This window comes from Nomascus leucogenys, chromosome 12, assembly GCF_006542625.1.
Source record: "Nomascus leucogenys isolate Asia chromosome 12, Asia_NLE_v1, whole genome shotgun sequence".
Lineage (NCBI taxonomy): Eukaryota > Metazoa > Chordata > Mammalia > Primates > Hylobatidae > Nomascus > Nomascus leucogenys.
In genome coordinates this window covers 11,099,728-11,118,322 of record NC_044392.1, presented here as the reverse complement: position 1 = coordinate 11,118,322, position 18,595 = coordinate 11,099,728, and the positions used below count along the sequence as shown (strand labels likewise).

General features: G+C 50.1%; 1 protein-coding gene across 1 annotated transcript; it reads right to left on the bottom strand.

Moving 5' to 3' along the window:
- Positions 1-458: 458 nt before the first annotated feature.
- GUCA2B (guanylate cyclase activator 2B) lies at positions 459-2,826 on the bottom strand. The gene is made up of 3 exons (XM_003273347.2): positions 2,737-2,826; positions 1,418-1,604; positions 459-749 (listed from the first exon to the last, which is right to left on the bottom strand). The coding sequence occupies exons 1-3, from the start codon at positions 2,824-2,826 to the stop codon at positions 688-690; spliced, it is 339 nt and encodes a 112-aa protein (XP_003273395.1). The 3' UTR covers positions 459-687.
- Positions 2,827-18,595: the final 15,769 nt, after the last annotated feature.

Genomic DNA, 18,595 nt, shown 5'->3' with positions numbered 1-18,595 from the left:
CGGGAGCCTGGGAGTGAGGATGAAGGCCAAGGGCTGATCTTCTCAGGCAGGCCCCAGGCAGAGTCAGCCCTGATTACGGCTTGGGAGGGCATGCTGCTTGAATCTTCCCTCCACTCTCTCCTTCTGTCTCACCTCCTCCCTGCCCCAATCCCAGTCCTGGGTCAGGAGCACAGGTGCTCTTGCTCCGAAGCTGGGGAGGCCTGGAGTTCAGCCTGGGGGTTGCCAGGTCTGGCTGGCTCTGTGGCTTCTGAGCTCTGTGATCCTGGATGCCTCATTCCTGCTCTGAGCCTCAGCTGCCTCATATTTGGGATGGGGTTCAGTCAATCAACTCCCCGGGACTTGAAAACTTCAGGAAAATTCCTGCCTGATATTTTTGGTCCAACCTTTCTCCTCAACCCACACTTCTTCTCCAGAAGCTCCTCCCATGGCTCCTGGGGATGAACAAAGCACACATGGACTCGTGTGTTGTAGAATCTTTATTCAGGAGCTGGGCTGCCTCAGGGGCCTGCCCCTCCAACTCTGTGTCCGATTGCTTTGCACCAGATCCAGCTGCTCAGGCCCTGGAAGGATGGTGATGATCATGGTGGCCAGGGACCCATCTTGAGCATGGACCGGGATGGGAGGCTGCCAGGGTGGTGGGCTGAAGGGCGAGGTGTCCCCGGTGTGCTCAGCGTACCCAGGGCCATCTCAGAGGCAGCCGGTACACGCAACGTTCACACACAGCTCACAGTCGTCGTTAGCGATGGTCCCTGGGCAGGGAGAGAACTGGTCAGCTGACCTGAACCTGGGCCCCCTGTGGCCAGGTAGCAGAAAAGGTCTGCTTGGGAGTGGGTGGCATCTGCCACAGACTGGGAGCAGGAACCTCTAGAGGTGGAGCAAGGGCTTGGGTTCAAGTCCCAGATGCTCTCCTTCCTGGTGGCTACTGGGCAAGTCACTCACACTCCCTGTGCCTGAGATTTCTTGTTTGCTGAATGGACAGAGTCACTGCGAGGAGATAATGCAGGACCGACATGTCCCGGCACACAGTAGGTGCTCAGTAAGTGCTGGCTAGTTGCTACATTCTCCTGCCCAGCTCTGCACCATCCCTCAGGTTTCAGCTTGGCTGACACCTCCTCTTGGAAGCCTTTCAGACCCCTGTCCCACCGCAGATGTCAGCCAGCTCTCCCCTCTGCTCCATGCAGCCATTGTCTGTTGATGGGTCTGTGCCTGGCGTGGACTAAGGGGATGAAGCAGGTTCCAGGCATGCCTCACTCACAGTGCCCAAACCGGGGAGTCCTGGGAGCCAGCGGGACAGGGCCTGAGTTACTTGAATCTCCCCATCCTCAGCCGCTGGGTGCTTAAGAGAAACAACCCAGGTGGAAGAACCTGGGCGTGGGAGGAGAAAGAGCGAGGTTCTGCAGGGAGCGGGGGCACTTACTCAGGGTCTTGAAGATGCTGGCAGCCTCCTGCGAGGCGCAGACAGGCTGGAGGTCCTGGGGCAGAGCAGGGTGGTGGCACACGGTGGGAAGGAGGCTCTGGGCCTGCAGGCGGGGGCTGGGTGCCCACTGTGCCTCCAGGTCACTCAGCTTCTTCATGGATTCCAGCTGGACCCGGAAGCCTTGGTACTACAGGCAGGGGAGAGGATATAGGAGCAGATCAAGACCTGGGCCAGGGGCAGGCACTGCCATGACACCCAGGGTCGCTCAAACCCTGCAGATCCTCTGGAGACTTCCCCGTCTCTATGGGAAGTCCAGGGCCACACTGGAAAGAGCCGCTGGGGTGGGAGGTGTGAGGAAGAAGCAGCGAGGCTGTGGAGCACGGTGGTTCAAGGCCTTAGAGACAGACAAGCCCTGGTTCAAATCCCACCTCTGCCCGTGACCGGCTGCCTGTCTGTTCCCCACTCAGCCTCAGCTCCCTCATCTGACATCTCCCGTGGGGGCCTGGTAGCAGGACACACTCACCAACTGAGTACGCCTGCCTGAGCTGACATGGCAGAGTGATGACAGCCCCAAGTAGCTGGTCTCTGAGGCCAGGGCTATTGGGGAGGCCAAGTCTCCTGCACCCCTCTCTGGGACCCACTTTGTTCTTCCCAAGGAGACCATGCCCAGAGTCAGGGATGTGACACCCAGGGCCACAGACGTCTCTGCCATGCTGGGTGAGGCCAGCAGCATCCCCTGTGACGTGGCAGAAAGGCCCTGCTGTGATGACTCCTGCCAGTCTCCCATGCCCCCTGGAAGGGCACTGGAACCTGCAATCTTCTATCAGGCCTTTGCACATGCTGTGCCCTCGGCCTGGAACAGTTTCCCCATCCTCTGTGTCTGGCAACCTCCTGCTCATCTTGCAATGCCAGCTCAAGGGTTACCTCTCAGGAAAATTATTCTGGAGCCTGTCCTCCTCCATCCACATGTGGGTGAATATACGGAACTGTGGGAGCATAACAGGGGGTCTCCTTCCCTTTCTGGGCTCCTCCTATGCAAGGAGGAGTCTTCTGTTCCACACCCTGACCTCTGTGACCAGCATGGGCCTTCGAGGGGAGCAGTGCTGAATCAGTTTGGTGTTATCGCCATCGTCACAGCCATCAACATCTGGCTGCCCCCACCCACCAGCTGCCTTGGTCCCCGGGCTGTGAAGGGTGTTGGGCTGAGCCCCGGGCCCCGTGCTCCCCCAGTGCCCCCTGAATTCCCAGTACACCCTCTCCAGCCTAGCCGCCCGCCGTGGGGCCCTTCAGGCAAAGGGCACACTGGCCAAGGGACTCACCTGGATGTAGACTGACTGTGTGCTCTGCAGCAGCAGCAGGAGGACCACGGCCACTCCTGGCAGGAGCCCTGACACAGCCTTGCAGCCCATCGCGCTCCCTGGGTTCCCCCTGCCACTGTCCACCGTCTCCCATCTGTGTCCCTGCCTAGCACCTCCTTATAGGTCAGGCTCCGGAGTCCTGGTCACTCATTAACTGGCCAGCTGGGGTGGGGTTGACAGCTAGCTGGCTCTCTGACAAGCCGGGGCTGGTTCCTAGGAAGGGGGTTGGGGGCGAGGAGGGCAGGAGCCCAGAGTCTATGGGAACGCAGTGCTTGAACACCGAGTGCCTACCGTGTGCCGGGCTCTCCATGGGGGCCTTGGAGCACACCATCATCCACTCCTCAAGACACCTGTGTGGGTGTGATGCTAGGGAGGCCATTTTACAGACAGGAAAAGTGAGGCTCAGGAGGGAGTGTGGCTTGCCCCAGGTCACGGAGCTAGTTAATGTCAGAGAAGGGGCTCTAGCCAGGTGTCCTTGGCCCGGGTCAGCCCATGGTCCTTTCTCTGGGGGAAGGATACAGACAGACAGGCTGGTCCAGGGCAAAGTGGGCAGACATAGCTGATTTCAGGGTTCTCAAGGCCCCAGTCCCCCAAGACCCACATCTCTCTCACTCCCTCTCCTCAGTACTATTTAACGACCATCCTTCAGACCTGTCCTGGCCCTAGGTTTTGAACCTGCCTCTGCCTGCCATCTCCCACCTGTGCCTGGGTGCTATCGGGCCGTGTTTGACCCATCTCACCTGTCTGTGCTTTCAGAAGCCAATAGCCTAATCCAGCATGGAGGAAAAGGCAGTAGTGTTGGAGGCAGATTGACCCGCATTCAAATCCTAGTCTTACTGCAGCTGTGTGATTTAGGATAAATCACATCAATTCTAATGGAACCTTAGTTTTCTCTTCCATCAAATGGGCACGATACAACCCCTCGCATAAGGTTGCTGTGAGGGCCCCGGCCCACCTGAGGTTGCCCTTATCTCCTGGGTAATGCATCCATAGCAGCCCCTGAATCTTACAGTTGCCTTCTAGGCAATGCATAACCTACTGCCCCAGTGGTTGAAGGTTGGGTCAGAGAGAAGAGGGCAAAGTCTCTAAGGGTGATATCACAACTGCCATACCAGGCAGCTGTAAACAGTGCCTCTGCCAGGGCTCAGCTCTGCCAGGCACAGACTCTGGCATGTGGCAGCCTCCCCTGACATTGAGCCTGAATGTTGGATTGAAGCCCGATAGCTCACCTTGGCATTTAAGATGCCACTCCCAAAAGTGGCTTAAATCTGATGTCGTGCTTCCCCATACCAATCCTATTTGCACAGGTCTAATCCCATCTCATGTCTTTGCCTACTCATTCCACCTGCCTGAAATGCCATCTTCCTTTTTCTTATCTCAGACTGAAATGAAGAAGAAGCTCAAGTGAACTTTGGAATTTCTTATGTATTGCTTTGAATCCAGACTTCAGCCTTTGCTCTTTAGAGTCTATGGAAATGAAGGGAATCTTACATGCCCTCTCATCTGTAAAATGAAAACAACATCTGGGAACGATAGCTCTCATTTCTTGAATACTGTGCACGAAGCTATGTTATAGTCATAATCCCATTGAATCCTAAAGGATAGGCATAATGGTTATTCCCATTTTACAGATGAGCAACCTGAGACCAAATGAAGCGCCATGTTTTTTGTCACTGTGGGAGCAAGAGGGGTGAGCAGATTTTCTACCTGGAATTCTTGCCTTTGCTCAGCCTGTGGTGTTGTAGAAAAAGGAACCGAGGACTTAGAGATAAGGAGAGCTGGGTTCAAACCCAAATGCCAGCACTCACCAGCTGTGTGATCTTTGGTACATTACTTAGCTTCTCTGAGCCTCCGTTTCTTCATCAGTAAAGTAGAGAAAATAGTAATGATAATTTTTAAAAAGACCTCATAGTGGTTGTTGTAAGGAAAAACTGAACGATACCTGTCCCAGGAGAGCCTGTGACTCTCCCTAAAACCAACCGTTTCCCCAGCATGTGCCTGGCTTACGGGGGATGCGTCATGAAGGGGGGTTTCCCTGCCTCTCCTTATGGAACTCCCACGACGAGCCCCATCTCTCAGTCTATAGCGGGACCAGTGCTGCTTTCTAACTTGCACAGGCTGAACTCAATGCTGGGCCGGAATGTCCAGACCTGGGTCTGATCAACTGTAGGACCTTGGACAAGCGACGACCTCTGTGATCTCGGTTTCTCATTTGTAAAAATAATGTGACGTCTCCAGTGTTTGAGGTTGTTATGAGGCTGCTTGATACCTAAATCAATGGTCTTTCTATGAGAGGAAGCTCATCTCCCTTGACCCCCACATCGATGGGACACACCTGTAGGGTCTGGGGGCCCTTTGGCCATGGTCTCTGTCCCTTCTTCGCCCTGTGGCTCCTCCAGCCAGGGCCCGTCATGTGTCAGTCTTCCCTGGGAACCAGGTGTGACTTCCCTATCTGCCTAACATGACTCAAGTTTATTTGTCAAACCCACCTCCTCCTAATCTCTTTCTAAATGACCCACCATCCATCACAACCAACTTGGCCACAGACGCAAATCCTTGACGCTACCCCCGGCCAGCCCATGTGCATTGACGTGGTATTATCAGGGCACTTCCTTCTTTATGGATGTGGGAAGTGACTGTCACAAGAGCCTGGAGTTCACCCTGTGTGGAAGCCTCAATCACAGATGCGGGGTGGGTAACAGCTTGCCCGTGTGCATTTGGGCAGCTCCGCTCTCTACCCTGGCCTCTCTGCTCAGTGCCCACTGCTATGGTGCCCAGAGCCCAGGGCTCTCCCTGCCCCAAACTGCTCAGTTCCCCACAGCATTTGTCATAGCTGATCACTCCATCTTTCTTGGAGTAAAGTGCTTTCACCATTTGGCTCCTGGGACTCTCCATATTTTCTGCCAATCTCACTGGCTCCATATTCTCAGCTTCCTTCCTTGGTTTTTCCTTCTCTTCATGACCTCTAGGTGTTAGAGTGCCCAGGGGGCACCATGACTGTCTTTGGACCTCTTTCTTCCTGTCTGTAATCACCCCCTTGGTGATTTATCCCATCTCAAGGACTTTAATGCCATCAACACTCTGTTTACTCCATAGCCTGGCCTTTCTTCTCAGTCCCAAACTCATTTATCTACTGGCCTCCTCAGTGCCTCTCATACCAGTTGATAGTACTACCATTCACCCAGTTGTCAAGTCAAAAATCTAGGAATCATCCTTGATGTCTCTTTTTTATTTACCAAATTCAATTCACTAGCAAATCCAGTTGGCTCCACCTTCAAGATATTTCTAGATTCCACCCATATCTCATCATCTCCACTGCTGTGATCAAGGTTCAAACTATCATCACAGGTTGAATGGATTATTGCAATAGCCTTGTATTAGGCAGGGTTCTCCGGATAAGCAGAACATACACACACACACACACACAACCACACACACACACACAGACACAGAACACACACACACACACACACACACATCCTATATAGAGATATATATTTCTTATTAGAAAGTCTACTGATTATAAATATTAATCGCATTGAAAAAGTCTTACTTCAGGCCGGGCGCAGTGGCTCACACTTGTAATCCCAGCACTTTGGGAGGCCGAGGAGGGCAGATCACGAGGTCAGGAGATCGAGACCATGGTGAAACCCCGTCTCTACTAAAAATACAAAAAATTAGCCAGGCGTGGTGGTGGGCGCCTGTAGTCCCAGCTACTCGGGAGGCTGAGGCTGGAGAATGGCATGAACCCGGGAGGCGGAGCTTGCAGTGACCCGAGATTGCGCCACTGCACTCCAGCCTGGGCGACAGCGAGACTCTGTCTCAAAAAAAAAAAAAAAAAAAAAAATCTTACTTCAGAGAGCTTCTCCCATCACTCCTAACTCTTTTAACTTGCTTTCTCTTAGCACCTGTCATATATATCCATCTAAATTTTTGCATCTTTCTGTCTCCTAGAATGTAAGTTCTATTACAGTAAATAATTTGTCTGTTTTGTTCTCCTAAAACAATACCTGGCACATCTATCCTAGTGGATAGATCTATCTATGTATCATCGACCTAGATTTATTTTAAAGAACTGGCTCACATGATTGTTGAGCTGGTAAGTCTGAAATCTGTAGGGAAGTTCGGCAGGCTGGAAATTCAGATTAGATTTGATATTGCAGTCTTCACTCTGAAATCTGCAGGGCAAGCTAGCAGGTGAGAAACTTAGGGTTCCTATGTTGCAGTCATTGAGGCAAAATGCTTCTTCCTGAAGAAGGCCTTTACTGTTTTTTTTGTTTTTTGTTTTTTTGAGATGGAATCTCATTCTGTCACCCATGCTGAAGTGCAGTGGTGTGATCTCGGCTCACTATAACTTCCGCCTCCCGGGTTCAAGCAATTCTCCTGCCTCAGCCTCCTGAGTAGCTGGGATTACAGGCACCCGCCACCATGCCCAGCTAATTTTTGTATTTTTAGTAGAGATGGGGCTTTGCCATGTTGGCCAAGCTGGTCTCGAACTCCTGATCTCAGGTGATCCATGCGCCTTGGCCTCCCAAGGTCTTTTCTTTTAAGGCTTTCAACTGATTGGATAGGAAGCCCACCTACCATTATGAAGGGTCATCTGCTTAATCAAAGTCTACTGATTATAAATGTTTATCACATAAAAATTATTTTCACAGCAATATCTAGACTGATGTTTTATCAAACAGCTGGGCATCATGACCTGGCCAAGGTGACACATAAAATTAACCATCGCAAGCATCCATACAGATCTCCCTGGACCTTCCCCAGGCCTTTCTCCATGTAGCAGCCAGGGGACTCTTATTAAATTCTGAGTCAGATCATCATGTCTCTCCCCCGCTCACACCTACTAGCTTCCGCTTCACTCAGAGGAAAATCCAAAGGCTTCTGCCTACAAGGACCATTTGGCATCCCATCTTTATCTTTGACCTCAACTCCAAAAACTCTGCCCTTCACTCTCTGAGTACCAGCCACCCTAGCTTCCTTGAGGTCCCCCAAACACACCAAGATTATTTACCTTTAGGTCTTTGTTCTTCACCACTCTCTTCATTCAGGTCTCTGCTCAAATGCCGCTTCCTCAGAGATCTTTCTTGATCCTCCTCCCTCAGAGAGTTTCCCCATCACTCCTAATTCTCTTACCTTCTTTCTCATAGCAACTGTCATATATACACATCTCATTTCTTGCATCTTTCTATTAGAGTAAGGAATTTGCCTGTTTTATTCTCCCAAAACAATACCCAGCACATAATTGGTGCTCAACAGATACTTGATGAATTGAATAAATGGATATGGTTCAAATATCTATTCCACCAGGCACTAGATATTTAGCCTTCGGCCATTTCCTATTTCCCTGAGCCTTAATCACCTCACCTAGCATCTTGCTGGCATGTGGTAGGTGTTCAAAAAATGTATGTTATTATTATTTTCATAGTTGTGAAATCACTTGTTTACTGAGAAACAGAATGCCTTTTGTGTTTTGTGTGCATAGAAGCCCCTAGGGCATTCGATCATTTAATCAGAAATGATTTACTGATAGCCTATTATGTACTAGCATGGGATACAGCACTTAACAAAGCAGACAAACCACCACTCACAGGGCAGTTTGGTGACTTGGATAGGGAGGCGGGAATAGAGATGATGAGAAAGGGTTGGATTCTAGAGATTCTCTGAAGCCAGAGGCCTCAGGATTTTGTGTGCTTGGATAGAAAGAGTGAATGAAGAGAGCAGTCCAGGACAACTCTATGGTTGCCCCAAGTCAACTGGTGCTGCCATTTACTGAGATGAGAAATGGGAAGGAACATGTCAGGTGAGTGTATCAAGAGCTGGGTCTGGACACACTAAGCTTGAGATGCCTGTTTGAGATGTGAGTAAAGGAGTGGGCCACAGATATAGATAATGTGGTCATCAAGTGTATCTGGTGCTCAGAGACCTGAAACTGGATTGAGAGAGTGACAGGATGGAGAGAAGTCGCAGGGCTGAGCTCTAGGGCACTGTAATACCTGGAGATGAGGCTGAGAAGGAGGAACCAGCAGAGTGGATGGTGGGGAAGGAATAGTTGATGAAGAACAAAAAGAGACTTGTGTCTTTGAAGCCCAATGGAGAAAGGACTTCAGGAGCAAGAACATGCTCGCTTGGTCAAATGTGGTTAGCTCTAGTAAAATGAAGACAGAGAATTGTCCTTGGATTTGGCAATATGGAAGTCACTGCTGACCTTGATAAGACCAATTCCAACAGTGGTGAGGATGAAAACCCGACTGGAATGAGTTCAAGAAATGATAGGAGGATGGGAAGTGGACCCGATGCCCTTAACTATCACTTCACATCAAAGCATAAAACAGAGAGATGAAAAAATTAAGGAAGGATCAACACGCGAACAGTTGATCTGGAAGACTCTGTAGGGAGAGTTGTATAAACCAAGATGTGATAGATTTCCCAGAAACCCTCCAAATGAGTTTGGTTTTTCCCCGGAGAGGTGGGTGATCTAATGAGTGGTTCTATTTTTGCTATGGCCACCAGGAAACTCAGAACCAAATTTTGTTCCAACATTACTGACTGTACTAAAGTTCATTCAATCTGTGTCTTCCCCTTTGACTTACTTTCCCAGTCTACCCATATTGTACTGACCTTGTTACATGGGCACGTGCGCGGACACACACACACACACACACACACACACACACCCGTCAGGTTTGTTTATACGAATGCTTCCAAGGTGCAACACCTTTCCGGTTTGGGGTTGGGTAACAGGTATTTAACACAAATGTGAATTAGGGCTGCCCCCTGGTGATGGCAGGGAAGACTGCAGGCGGGGAATGAGTCCTAATCCATTTCCCTGAGGCACCACCTTGAGAGTTAATGGGGTGAGCAGACATTTCTGCGCTTTGCTTTGAGGAGTAACGGAGAGCCTCCTTGTCCCCATGTCTGCGCCTGGGGGTCCTACCAGCATGACCGTGACAGTCACCGTAAGCGACGCGCCTTTGGGGTGCGGGGAGAGGAGGGGTGCGGGGTCGTTACCAAAAAGCCCCTGCTGATGCCTGAGTGCTGCGGTCTGCAGAGAGGAGATGCGGAGGCCAACAGTGGGGCTGAGGGGAGGAGAGGAGGAAGTTCAGGTCCCAGGTGGGACCTGCATTGAAGTCGGGTCTTGGGGGCAGCCAAGGGCAGAGGGAGAGCTACATGGAGGACACGGGGCCCCCAGAGACCAGCTTCGCCCAAGTGTCCTGTGAGGAGGAGAGGTGCACGGCTCTGACCCGGCTTCCTCGCCCATGGCCCCACGGCAGGTGTGAAAGGCGTGTGTGTGTGTGGTGGGGGGGGGGGTTGGATCTGTGTGTGAGCATGTGTGTACATGCCCCAAGCCCTGGTGAGAATGTGAGCGGGAACATGTGTATCCAGGTGCGCTTTTCGTGTCCGCGCGTGTCCACATGTGAGGGTGATTATGTGTGTATATTCGTGTGTACGTGTGAGTGCTGTCGTGTGTGTTGGGGAGCATGTTGTGTGTCCGGGTGTATGAGGATCTTGTGCTGGTGGGTGGGAGTATGTGTATATGGGAGTGCTTTCTGTGACTGTGTGTGTATCTGCATGTGAGAGTGTGGGCATGTGTGTGTGAGCCTGTGTCAGCCTGTGTGTGAGTGGATGTGTGTGTGTGGGTGGCATATGGGAGCGTGTGCGAGTGGTTTTTGCTGTGTGTGTGAGTGTGTCTGTGACCGTGCGGATGTGAGGGTGTGTGGTGTGTGGGTGGTCTGGGAGGGAGGCCACATGTGCTGGGCAGTACAGAAGGGCTGATGGGGGCAGGGATCCCATCTGACTCAGGCGGCCCTGTGATCTGGCGGGGTGGGAGGTGAGGAGAGGTCTCTGCGTGCAGAGGTGGGGGCCGACTCGGGGAGGCGGGCCCGGGCGCAGCTGCCTGGAAACTGGAAATTCACGGAGGACCCGGAGCGCGCCCAGCCCACACCGTCCGCGCCAGCAGGATCGCCCTTCCTCAACTCCCTGTCTCGCCCAGCAGCCGGCCGGGCGCTGGAGCTCTGGAGTCAGGCACAGCAGAGGTCGACACGAGTGCGGGATATTGGACAAGTTGTTCTCTTCTCTGAGTGTCTGTGCCCTCCACTGTGAGACGTGAATGACACCTCTGCCTTGAAATGGGTCAGTGAGGAGGGCGGAACGGAGGCACAGTAGTGCCAGGAAGTGCTTGCTGGGAGTCTGGTCTCAAGGCTGCAAAAGTGTGAACATGCGTGTTCCTCATACAGCCCCAGGAGGCATGGAACTTCCCCCTTTTTACAGAGAGAACCCTAAGGCTCAGAGAGGGTTACTAACCTGCTTCTGAGGGGCAGGCCGCCTTGGCTGTCACTAGCACCACACACGGGGCATGTGTGGGTAGTCAGCAGATATAAAGCCCTCCTCACGTTTGAGATCCTCCAGAGGTGTCCCCTCGTCCCCTCCAGGCTTGGAATGTCCCTTCCAGGGGTTAAAGAAAACAATTGAGTGTTCATCTCCCACGAACACTACCCCACAGAAGGCCCTGGATTCCTGGAATCCTGATCTCAAAGAAATGGCACAGACGATGGTCCAGGAGGCCAGTCCACCCCCTGCCCCCGCAGGAATAACAATGACCTGAGGGCATGTAATACAGTTAGGTGCCATTTTCCGTTCAGCCATCAAATATTTATTGGGTTCCAAGTCCCTGTAGGGCACCAGGGCTCAGAAATGGATACGTTCATCCCTGCCTGCAAAGGGTCTGTGGTTGAAGAGGACAGATGAGGATCGCGCTATGTGGCAGATGCGCAGATAAGGACAATGCTCACGCAGCAAATGGGGGAAGCCAAGGAGATGGTGGGAATCCAGAAGGGGCACCGTCCCCAGCCAGGAAGTGGGGGAGCTGTTGAGCAGAACCCTCCAGCCCTTTGCTGACGTCTGCCTGGGCTGCCTGCCTCTGCCCTCTGCAAACATCCTGTTTCCAGGAAGCCCGCCCAGACCCCAGCCTTTCCTACTTTCCCCTTCTGGGGAATTCCTGCAGCCTTGGGCCCCCACCATGGAATCGAGCATCTGCTATCTTTATTGCTTCTGTTTTTGGCGCAAGGGACCCACCTCCACAGTTAGACTGCATCCTCTGGAGAGTACAGCCTCAATTTCACATTCCTCAGAGGCCTCTCCTTCCTCCAGGGCGCCAGTGCCTAAGTGGCCCTGCCCAAGATCAGGACGCACCGCATCTCTGCTGATGCTCAAGTCTGGGGGTTCTTTGTTTGCAGCACCCGGGCTGAGCTGCAGAGGAGATCCTAACTGCTGAGTCAGGGGCCCCGATTTGCCAAGCAGGATTGAGTTTCATTAAGTGGGGATGAAATACAAATCCCCCACCGCATTCATGGGATTGATGTCCAAGACGCAGCTGCCATTTGTGTTTTCAAATTTGCAGTTGGGGATCATTGTGAAACTTGATTGCTCTGTCTTGGGGACTTTCTTAAAGTCCAACTCCACAATAAAGCCAATCAGACGGAACCATCAAATGTCAAATAGGAGCTAATGAACCATTCACAGGCTTGGGAAAGAAATCAGGCAAACTCTTATTTCAGGATTATCCCTTCCAAATATTGAATCTGAGCTGTAAGCAGAATTTTCTATAATTGCGTCCCCCTCCCCACGGGTGTGGGGATCATTGGCATTCACTTCATGTCTCTGTTTTCTGGAGAGAGGCTTGACAAGCCGACCCGTGGCTTTCCAGAGACTCACGTTCCTGGGGGCATTGTTCTGAGAGGGAGGCAGGGCAGAGGTTGCCGGGATTCCTTCTTCCCACCGGCTGGGCATGCCCAGAGCTTGCTGGCAGCCTCTGCAGGAGGTGGGAGAGGGAAGTGTAAGGCTGGGGAGGGGGATCCCCTCACATATGTCCCACTGGGTACTTGGGTGTGGCCTCAGGAGGGGAGGTGGAGTCCAGGAACAATGTAATGTGTCTAGTCTCTATCTCTCTGCTGCGTTAAATCTGCAACGACAAGCATCTTTGCAGCAGCTTAGTGTAGACTAATGCCTGAGCACATGCGCTATTTTTTGGTGTCTCTTTGACACATCTGGCAGGTGATTTGGGTTATGATGAAGGGTTTGCCAACACTTCTGCCTGCGGCAGTGCTGTGATGCAGAAAAACCTTACTCTGATCCTTATTCCTTTAGGAACTTAGGGCAGCACTGGGTGGGTCACTCCCTGCAGCAGAGATGGCTGGTTGTCTATCAAAGTTGATCTCCATTTCCAAACTAAACAGTTGTGGCTGGAAAGCAGCTGTCTGGCTGGGGACTTGAAGGTAGGCTTAGTCATGTGACTGGTTTTTATCAGCAGAATGTGAGAGGAAGTGATGTGTGCCACTTGTAGCTCAAGGCTCTTAAGATGCCACGTGCCTCCTCCATTCTTATTTTCCCCTTTTATTGAGTGGTTTCCTGTGATGACAAGGCTCCTCAGGTGGCAGGAGCCAGGGTTCCTGAATCAATATATTTGGGCTAGAGATCGTGGTAGACAGAGTCAATTAAATGGTTCTGCATCTCACTTCTCCTTGTATCTGTGTCTATTGTCATGTGGACTTGGAGCCCTTCCCATAAAGCTGGAGTACACTGGCCAAAGCAATGGCGTATGTCCTCCATTGCGTTAAAACGAGGCAGAAGCGATGGTGTGTCAGTTCCAAGGCTAAGTCACAAAAAATCCTGCATGTTTCTGCCTGTTTGTTGCATCTCTGCCATCTCCACAGGAACATTCCTGACTGTTCTGCTGGAGATGGAAAGACACAGGATGGAGCCAAGTCACTCCAGTTGTGCAGCTCAGATCAGCCTTTAGCCAGCAACCCAAGGCATGGGAGTGGGTGCAGGGAGATCAACAGAGCTAGCTAGCCAAGCCCTATCTGACCCTGGATGCCTGAGCAATAAATACGATTGTGTGTGCCGCTGAAACTTTATGGTTGTTTGTTACATGGCATTAGGACAATAGATGACTGACACAGCAGTTTACCGACCAGGAATGGATCCGTGCCTCAGACTGTTAGGTGCGAGATATTTGCACTGTGATTGAAGGGTTGTATTTTCGGAGTGGATTTGTAATAGCAGTTTCTTACCCTGGTTCACGGGCCCTACAACTACTCCCTCATTGCTTCAGTATGGAGGGACCACAAAAATCTGGCCCCTGAATGCTGTCTGGCTCCATCTGGCATGTCTCGCCACTTTTCTTTCTACATCCTAGTTGCATTGGATTTCTTTTAAGCCCTTGAATGCCCAAGAAGTCTCCGTCATTACAATCTCATCCTCTTTTCCCTGCTTAGAATGCCCGCTCGCCACACAGCACAGCTAGCTCTCTGCTGAACGTCCCTCCTTCCAGCAAGCTTACCCCAATGCTAGGAGGAGGTCAGTCCCCAAATAATATGGTCCCAAATCCCTCTGCACTTCCCAGTGGCACTAAGCTCCTTTGAGATTCCCAGCCCAGGTGTGCCTTCTCCATTGCAAGGCAGGATCCCTGTCCGATGTGCTCATGATGTGTCTCTCCCATTGGGCACAAACCCGGCACACTGTGCATGCTCAGTGAGTATTTCTTGAATAAATGGGCTGGTGTAGGTGACATTTTCCAGAGTAGAGTTACTCAGCTTTTTCAGTGGAACACGTCTGAGCTTGTGAGGACTCCCTGGGTACCTGGTTGTCCTCCAAATACATTGTCCAGTTGCATGTTCATGCCCCTCCCCACCTTCCCGCTGAGCTCAGGTGGCCACGTAGAGAGTGGTATGGACTCTGCAGCCTGCCTGCCTGGAACCAGATCCTGGCTCTACTCCTTACTGACTGTGACACTTTGGACAAGGTTTTGAATGCCTCTCCGTCTATAAAATGGGGATTAGGAGGGTGTCCATCTCATAGCCCTGTTTCTCATGGGGCTGCTCTGAGAAATAGATCAGTTAATATATGTAAAGCACATACACAAAACCTCACATGTAGTAAAAGCTATAAAAGTATAAGCTAGTACTATTCAAGGTTAAGGACTAGATATTATTCATTTTTGTATCCCCCCAAATGCTTAACCCAGTGCTGGCAAAAAGAATGTGGTCAGGCCGGGCATGGTGGCTCACACCTGTAATCCCAGCACTTTAGGAGGCAGAGGTAGGTGGATCACGAGGTCAGGAGTTCAAGACCACCCTGGCCAAGATGGTGAAACCCCATCTCTATTGAAAATACAAAAATAGCTGGGCGTTGTGGTGGGTGCTTGTAGTCCCAGCTACTCGGAAGGCTGAGGCAGAGAATTGCTTGAACCTGGGAGGCAGAGGTTGCAGTGAGCCGAGATCGTGCCACTGCACTCCAGCCTGGGCGACAGAGCAAGACTCGATCTCAAAAAAAAAAAAAAAAAAAAGAGAAAGAAAAAAGAATGTGGTCAATAAATGTTTTATTTTTCGTCTTCTTTTGCAGTCCAGAGGCCTTTTTTATTTAACACCTGTTATGACATGAATCACAGGGAATAGGTTCCAGCAGCCCAGACCCCATTCCACTGGCTCTCACAAAGTGTGCTTCCCTGGGTGGAGCAGGCTGGTGCTTCGTTAAACACAGGTATCTTATTCTTTGCCTTCCTTCTTTTTTTAATCATTTTCCTTCGTGCATTTCTGGTGCCTAATATGCTCAATATGCACATTAATTCTCTGGTCCTTAACTTGTTTGTTTACAACAATGCTAACAGCGTAGTGGGGGACACTGCAGACTTTCTGGATTTGCCATGGTAACATTTGTGGGGCATTCCCTTTTTTTAACAGTGCATATTCCCTTGATGTCGATGGTATCACATTTTTTTGTAGAGTCGCATGTGTGTGGCCAAAGGAACAACTCCATGTTTTCTTTTTTTTTTTTTTTTTGGAGATGGAGTCTCACTCTGTCACCCAGGCTGGAGTGCAGTGGCGCCATCTCAGCTCACTGCAAGCTCCATCTCCCGGGTTCACACCATTCTCCTGCCTCAGCCTCTCCGAGTAGCTGGGACTACAGGCACCCGCCACCACACTTGGCTAATTTTTTAGTATTTTTAGTAGAGATGGGGTTTCACCGTGTTAGCCAGGATGGTCTCGATCTCCTGACCTCATGATCCGCCCCCCTCAGCTTCCCAAAGTGCTGGGATTACAGGAGTGAGCCACCTCACCCGGCCACACTCCATGTTCTCTAAAAGGCCTGGAGAACATGGCAGATGTCCCTGCACCTTCCTTTTGTGTTCTCTGGTGTGTTTGTAATTCCACACCTGGACGAGTGGACAAGCAAAGCCCTGAGGCAGCAGCCCCACGTGATTCTAGGAGTGGCCCATTCCACTCTTGGGCACACTCCTTCTTGGAGGACAGTCGCTGTGGACTGATGGTTTCCAGCATGTGTTTGGGCCAGAGGAACTAAGTTTCAATTCTAGCTTAGCCACTCCCTAACCATGCTGACTCTCAGTTTCCTCATCTGTAAAATGGGGATAATGATTGTACTTTCTCCTTAGGGTTATTTCAGTGGGTAAATGAGGTAAGGCATTCATCCCAGGACTGGCATAAGAAATAAACAAATACTTATTAAACACAAAACAAAGTAAAGAAGACTGTCCAGGTATTTTGCCCCAAGGTGATATATTTGTTTTGCGTGGAAATCCGTAGTGTGAAGTAACAATACCAAGGTAACACTTACGTAGCACTTACCAAGTGCCAGACATGGTTGTAAGAGCTTTAACTCTATTAACTAATTCCTTCCTCAGCCCTATGATGTGGGTATTATTATTTATTATCATCTTCATTCTACAGATGAGGAAACTGAGGCACAGAGAGGTCTCACTTAGAAATCTCCTGGGGGGCTCCATTTGGATGCAGGTTGCTCAGCAAGGCGGCAGGTTGGTTTGGGATGAGAGAACTCATTGTTATCATCTGGTGGAACAGTCCTAGTATATCCCCCAACATCTGGGAAACCACCTCCCAATAAGGTGAATATTCTTTTTTAAATTAAAAGTTAAGAACTCCTATTCTTCAAAAGATGCTATTAAGAGAATGAGAAGACAAGCAACAGAATGGGAGAAAATATTTTGCTAATCACATAGCTGATAAAACAATTAGGTCCAGAATGCATGAACAACTCTCAAAGGCAATAACAAGAAAACAATAATCACACTAAAAAAATGAGCAAAAGATTTGAGCAGACACTTCGACAAAGAAGATAAATGGATGACAAATAAGCACATGGAAAGCGCATCCATCCTCATGGTCTTAATGCAAATTAAAACCATACTGAGATACTGCACACCCATTAGAATATTAACATTAAAAAGTCCGACCATGCTCTACACTGAGAACTGGCAAGAATGTGGAGCATCTGGAACGCTCATACACTGCTGATAGAACATCAAATGGAACAACCACCTTGGGAAACAGTTTAGCAATTCCTTAAAAAGTTAAATTTAGGCCCACCTTATGATCCTAGCCATTTCTAGATAAATACTCCTAGGTTTCTCTCCAGGAGAAATGGAAGGACATGTCCACACAAAGACTAGTGCATGAATGTTCACAGCCACTTTATTTGTAACAGCCCATCAAGTAAATGGATAAACAAACTTTGGTATATCCATACGGTGGAATACTACTCAGTAATAAAAGAGAACATGCAATAACATGGATGAAATTCAAAATAGTTATGCTGAATGAAAAAAGCCAGGCAAAAAATGAGTAGATGTCTGATTTTATTTATATAAAATTATGTAAAATGCAAACCAACCCATACTGAGTGTATTAGTCTGTTCTCATGCTGCTAATAAAAGCATACTTGAGACTGGGTAATTTATAAAGGGAAGAGGTTGAATTGACTCACAGTTCCACATGGCTGGGGAGGTCTCACAATCATGGTGGAAGGCGAAGGAGGAGAAGAGTCACGCCTTACATGGCGGCAGGCAAGAAAGGTGTGCAGAGGGTGCTCTCCTTTATAAAACCATCAGATCTTGTGAGACTTACTGTCACAAGACCAGCACAGGAAAGACCCGCCCCCATGATTCAGTGACCTCCCACTGGGTCCCTCCTACGACATGTGGGAATTATGGGAACTACAATTCAAGATGAGATTTGGGTGGGGACACAGCCGAACCATATCACTGACCAAAAGCAGATGGGTAGTTGGCTGGGTATGGGGAGAGGGGGAGGGATTCCCAAGGGCCTTGGGGAAGCTTTAGGAGCCATGGATTTGCTTTGTGGTGATGCTTTCACAGGTGTACACATTTGTCAAGACTCATCGGATTGGGCGCTTTAATTATCTTCGGTGTTTACGTGTTAATTATACCTCAACAAAGCTGTAAAAAAACAAAACTTGTGTCTCATGTGCCAAGAGTGAGGAGTTTGGGAGCTCGTAGAGGTCCCAGATGGTTTAACTCAGGCTCCTTCTAGGCTGCTGCCAACGAAAAATTTATTTTTAAAATAAAATCTCCAATATATGCCAGGCCCTGTACTAGAAATTTTCACTTTGTTTTCTCAGGACCTGGGCAGATCCTGTGTGAGGAAATATCCCCCAAAAGACAATGGGGTGGTGAAGGGCTGCTTAGAGCCAGGAGGGCTTGGGGAAATCCCTTCAAATCTCAATCCAGTTTTCTGCTTACAAACGTATTGTTCTGGCCCTTTTAGAAAGTGAGCTGTGTTCCCTAAATCTCCTAAAATGAGGAGGGCATTAAAGGATAAATGTGTTTCAGTGGATGCTGTCAGTCGTGCCCGCCTCCCTGGCACAGAGCTGAGGGAGGGAAGGGTTGTTGAGGCGGGCAGAGCCCTGGGTGAGCCCAGGCGGGGTGCACGCCACTTTTGAGCTCCCCTGGGGGAAGTCGGGCTGTCTCATGCATATTCTAGCT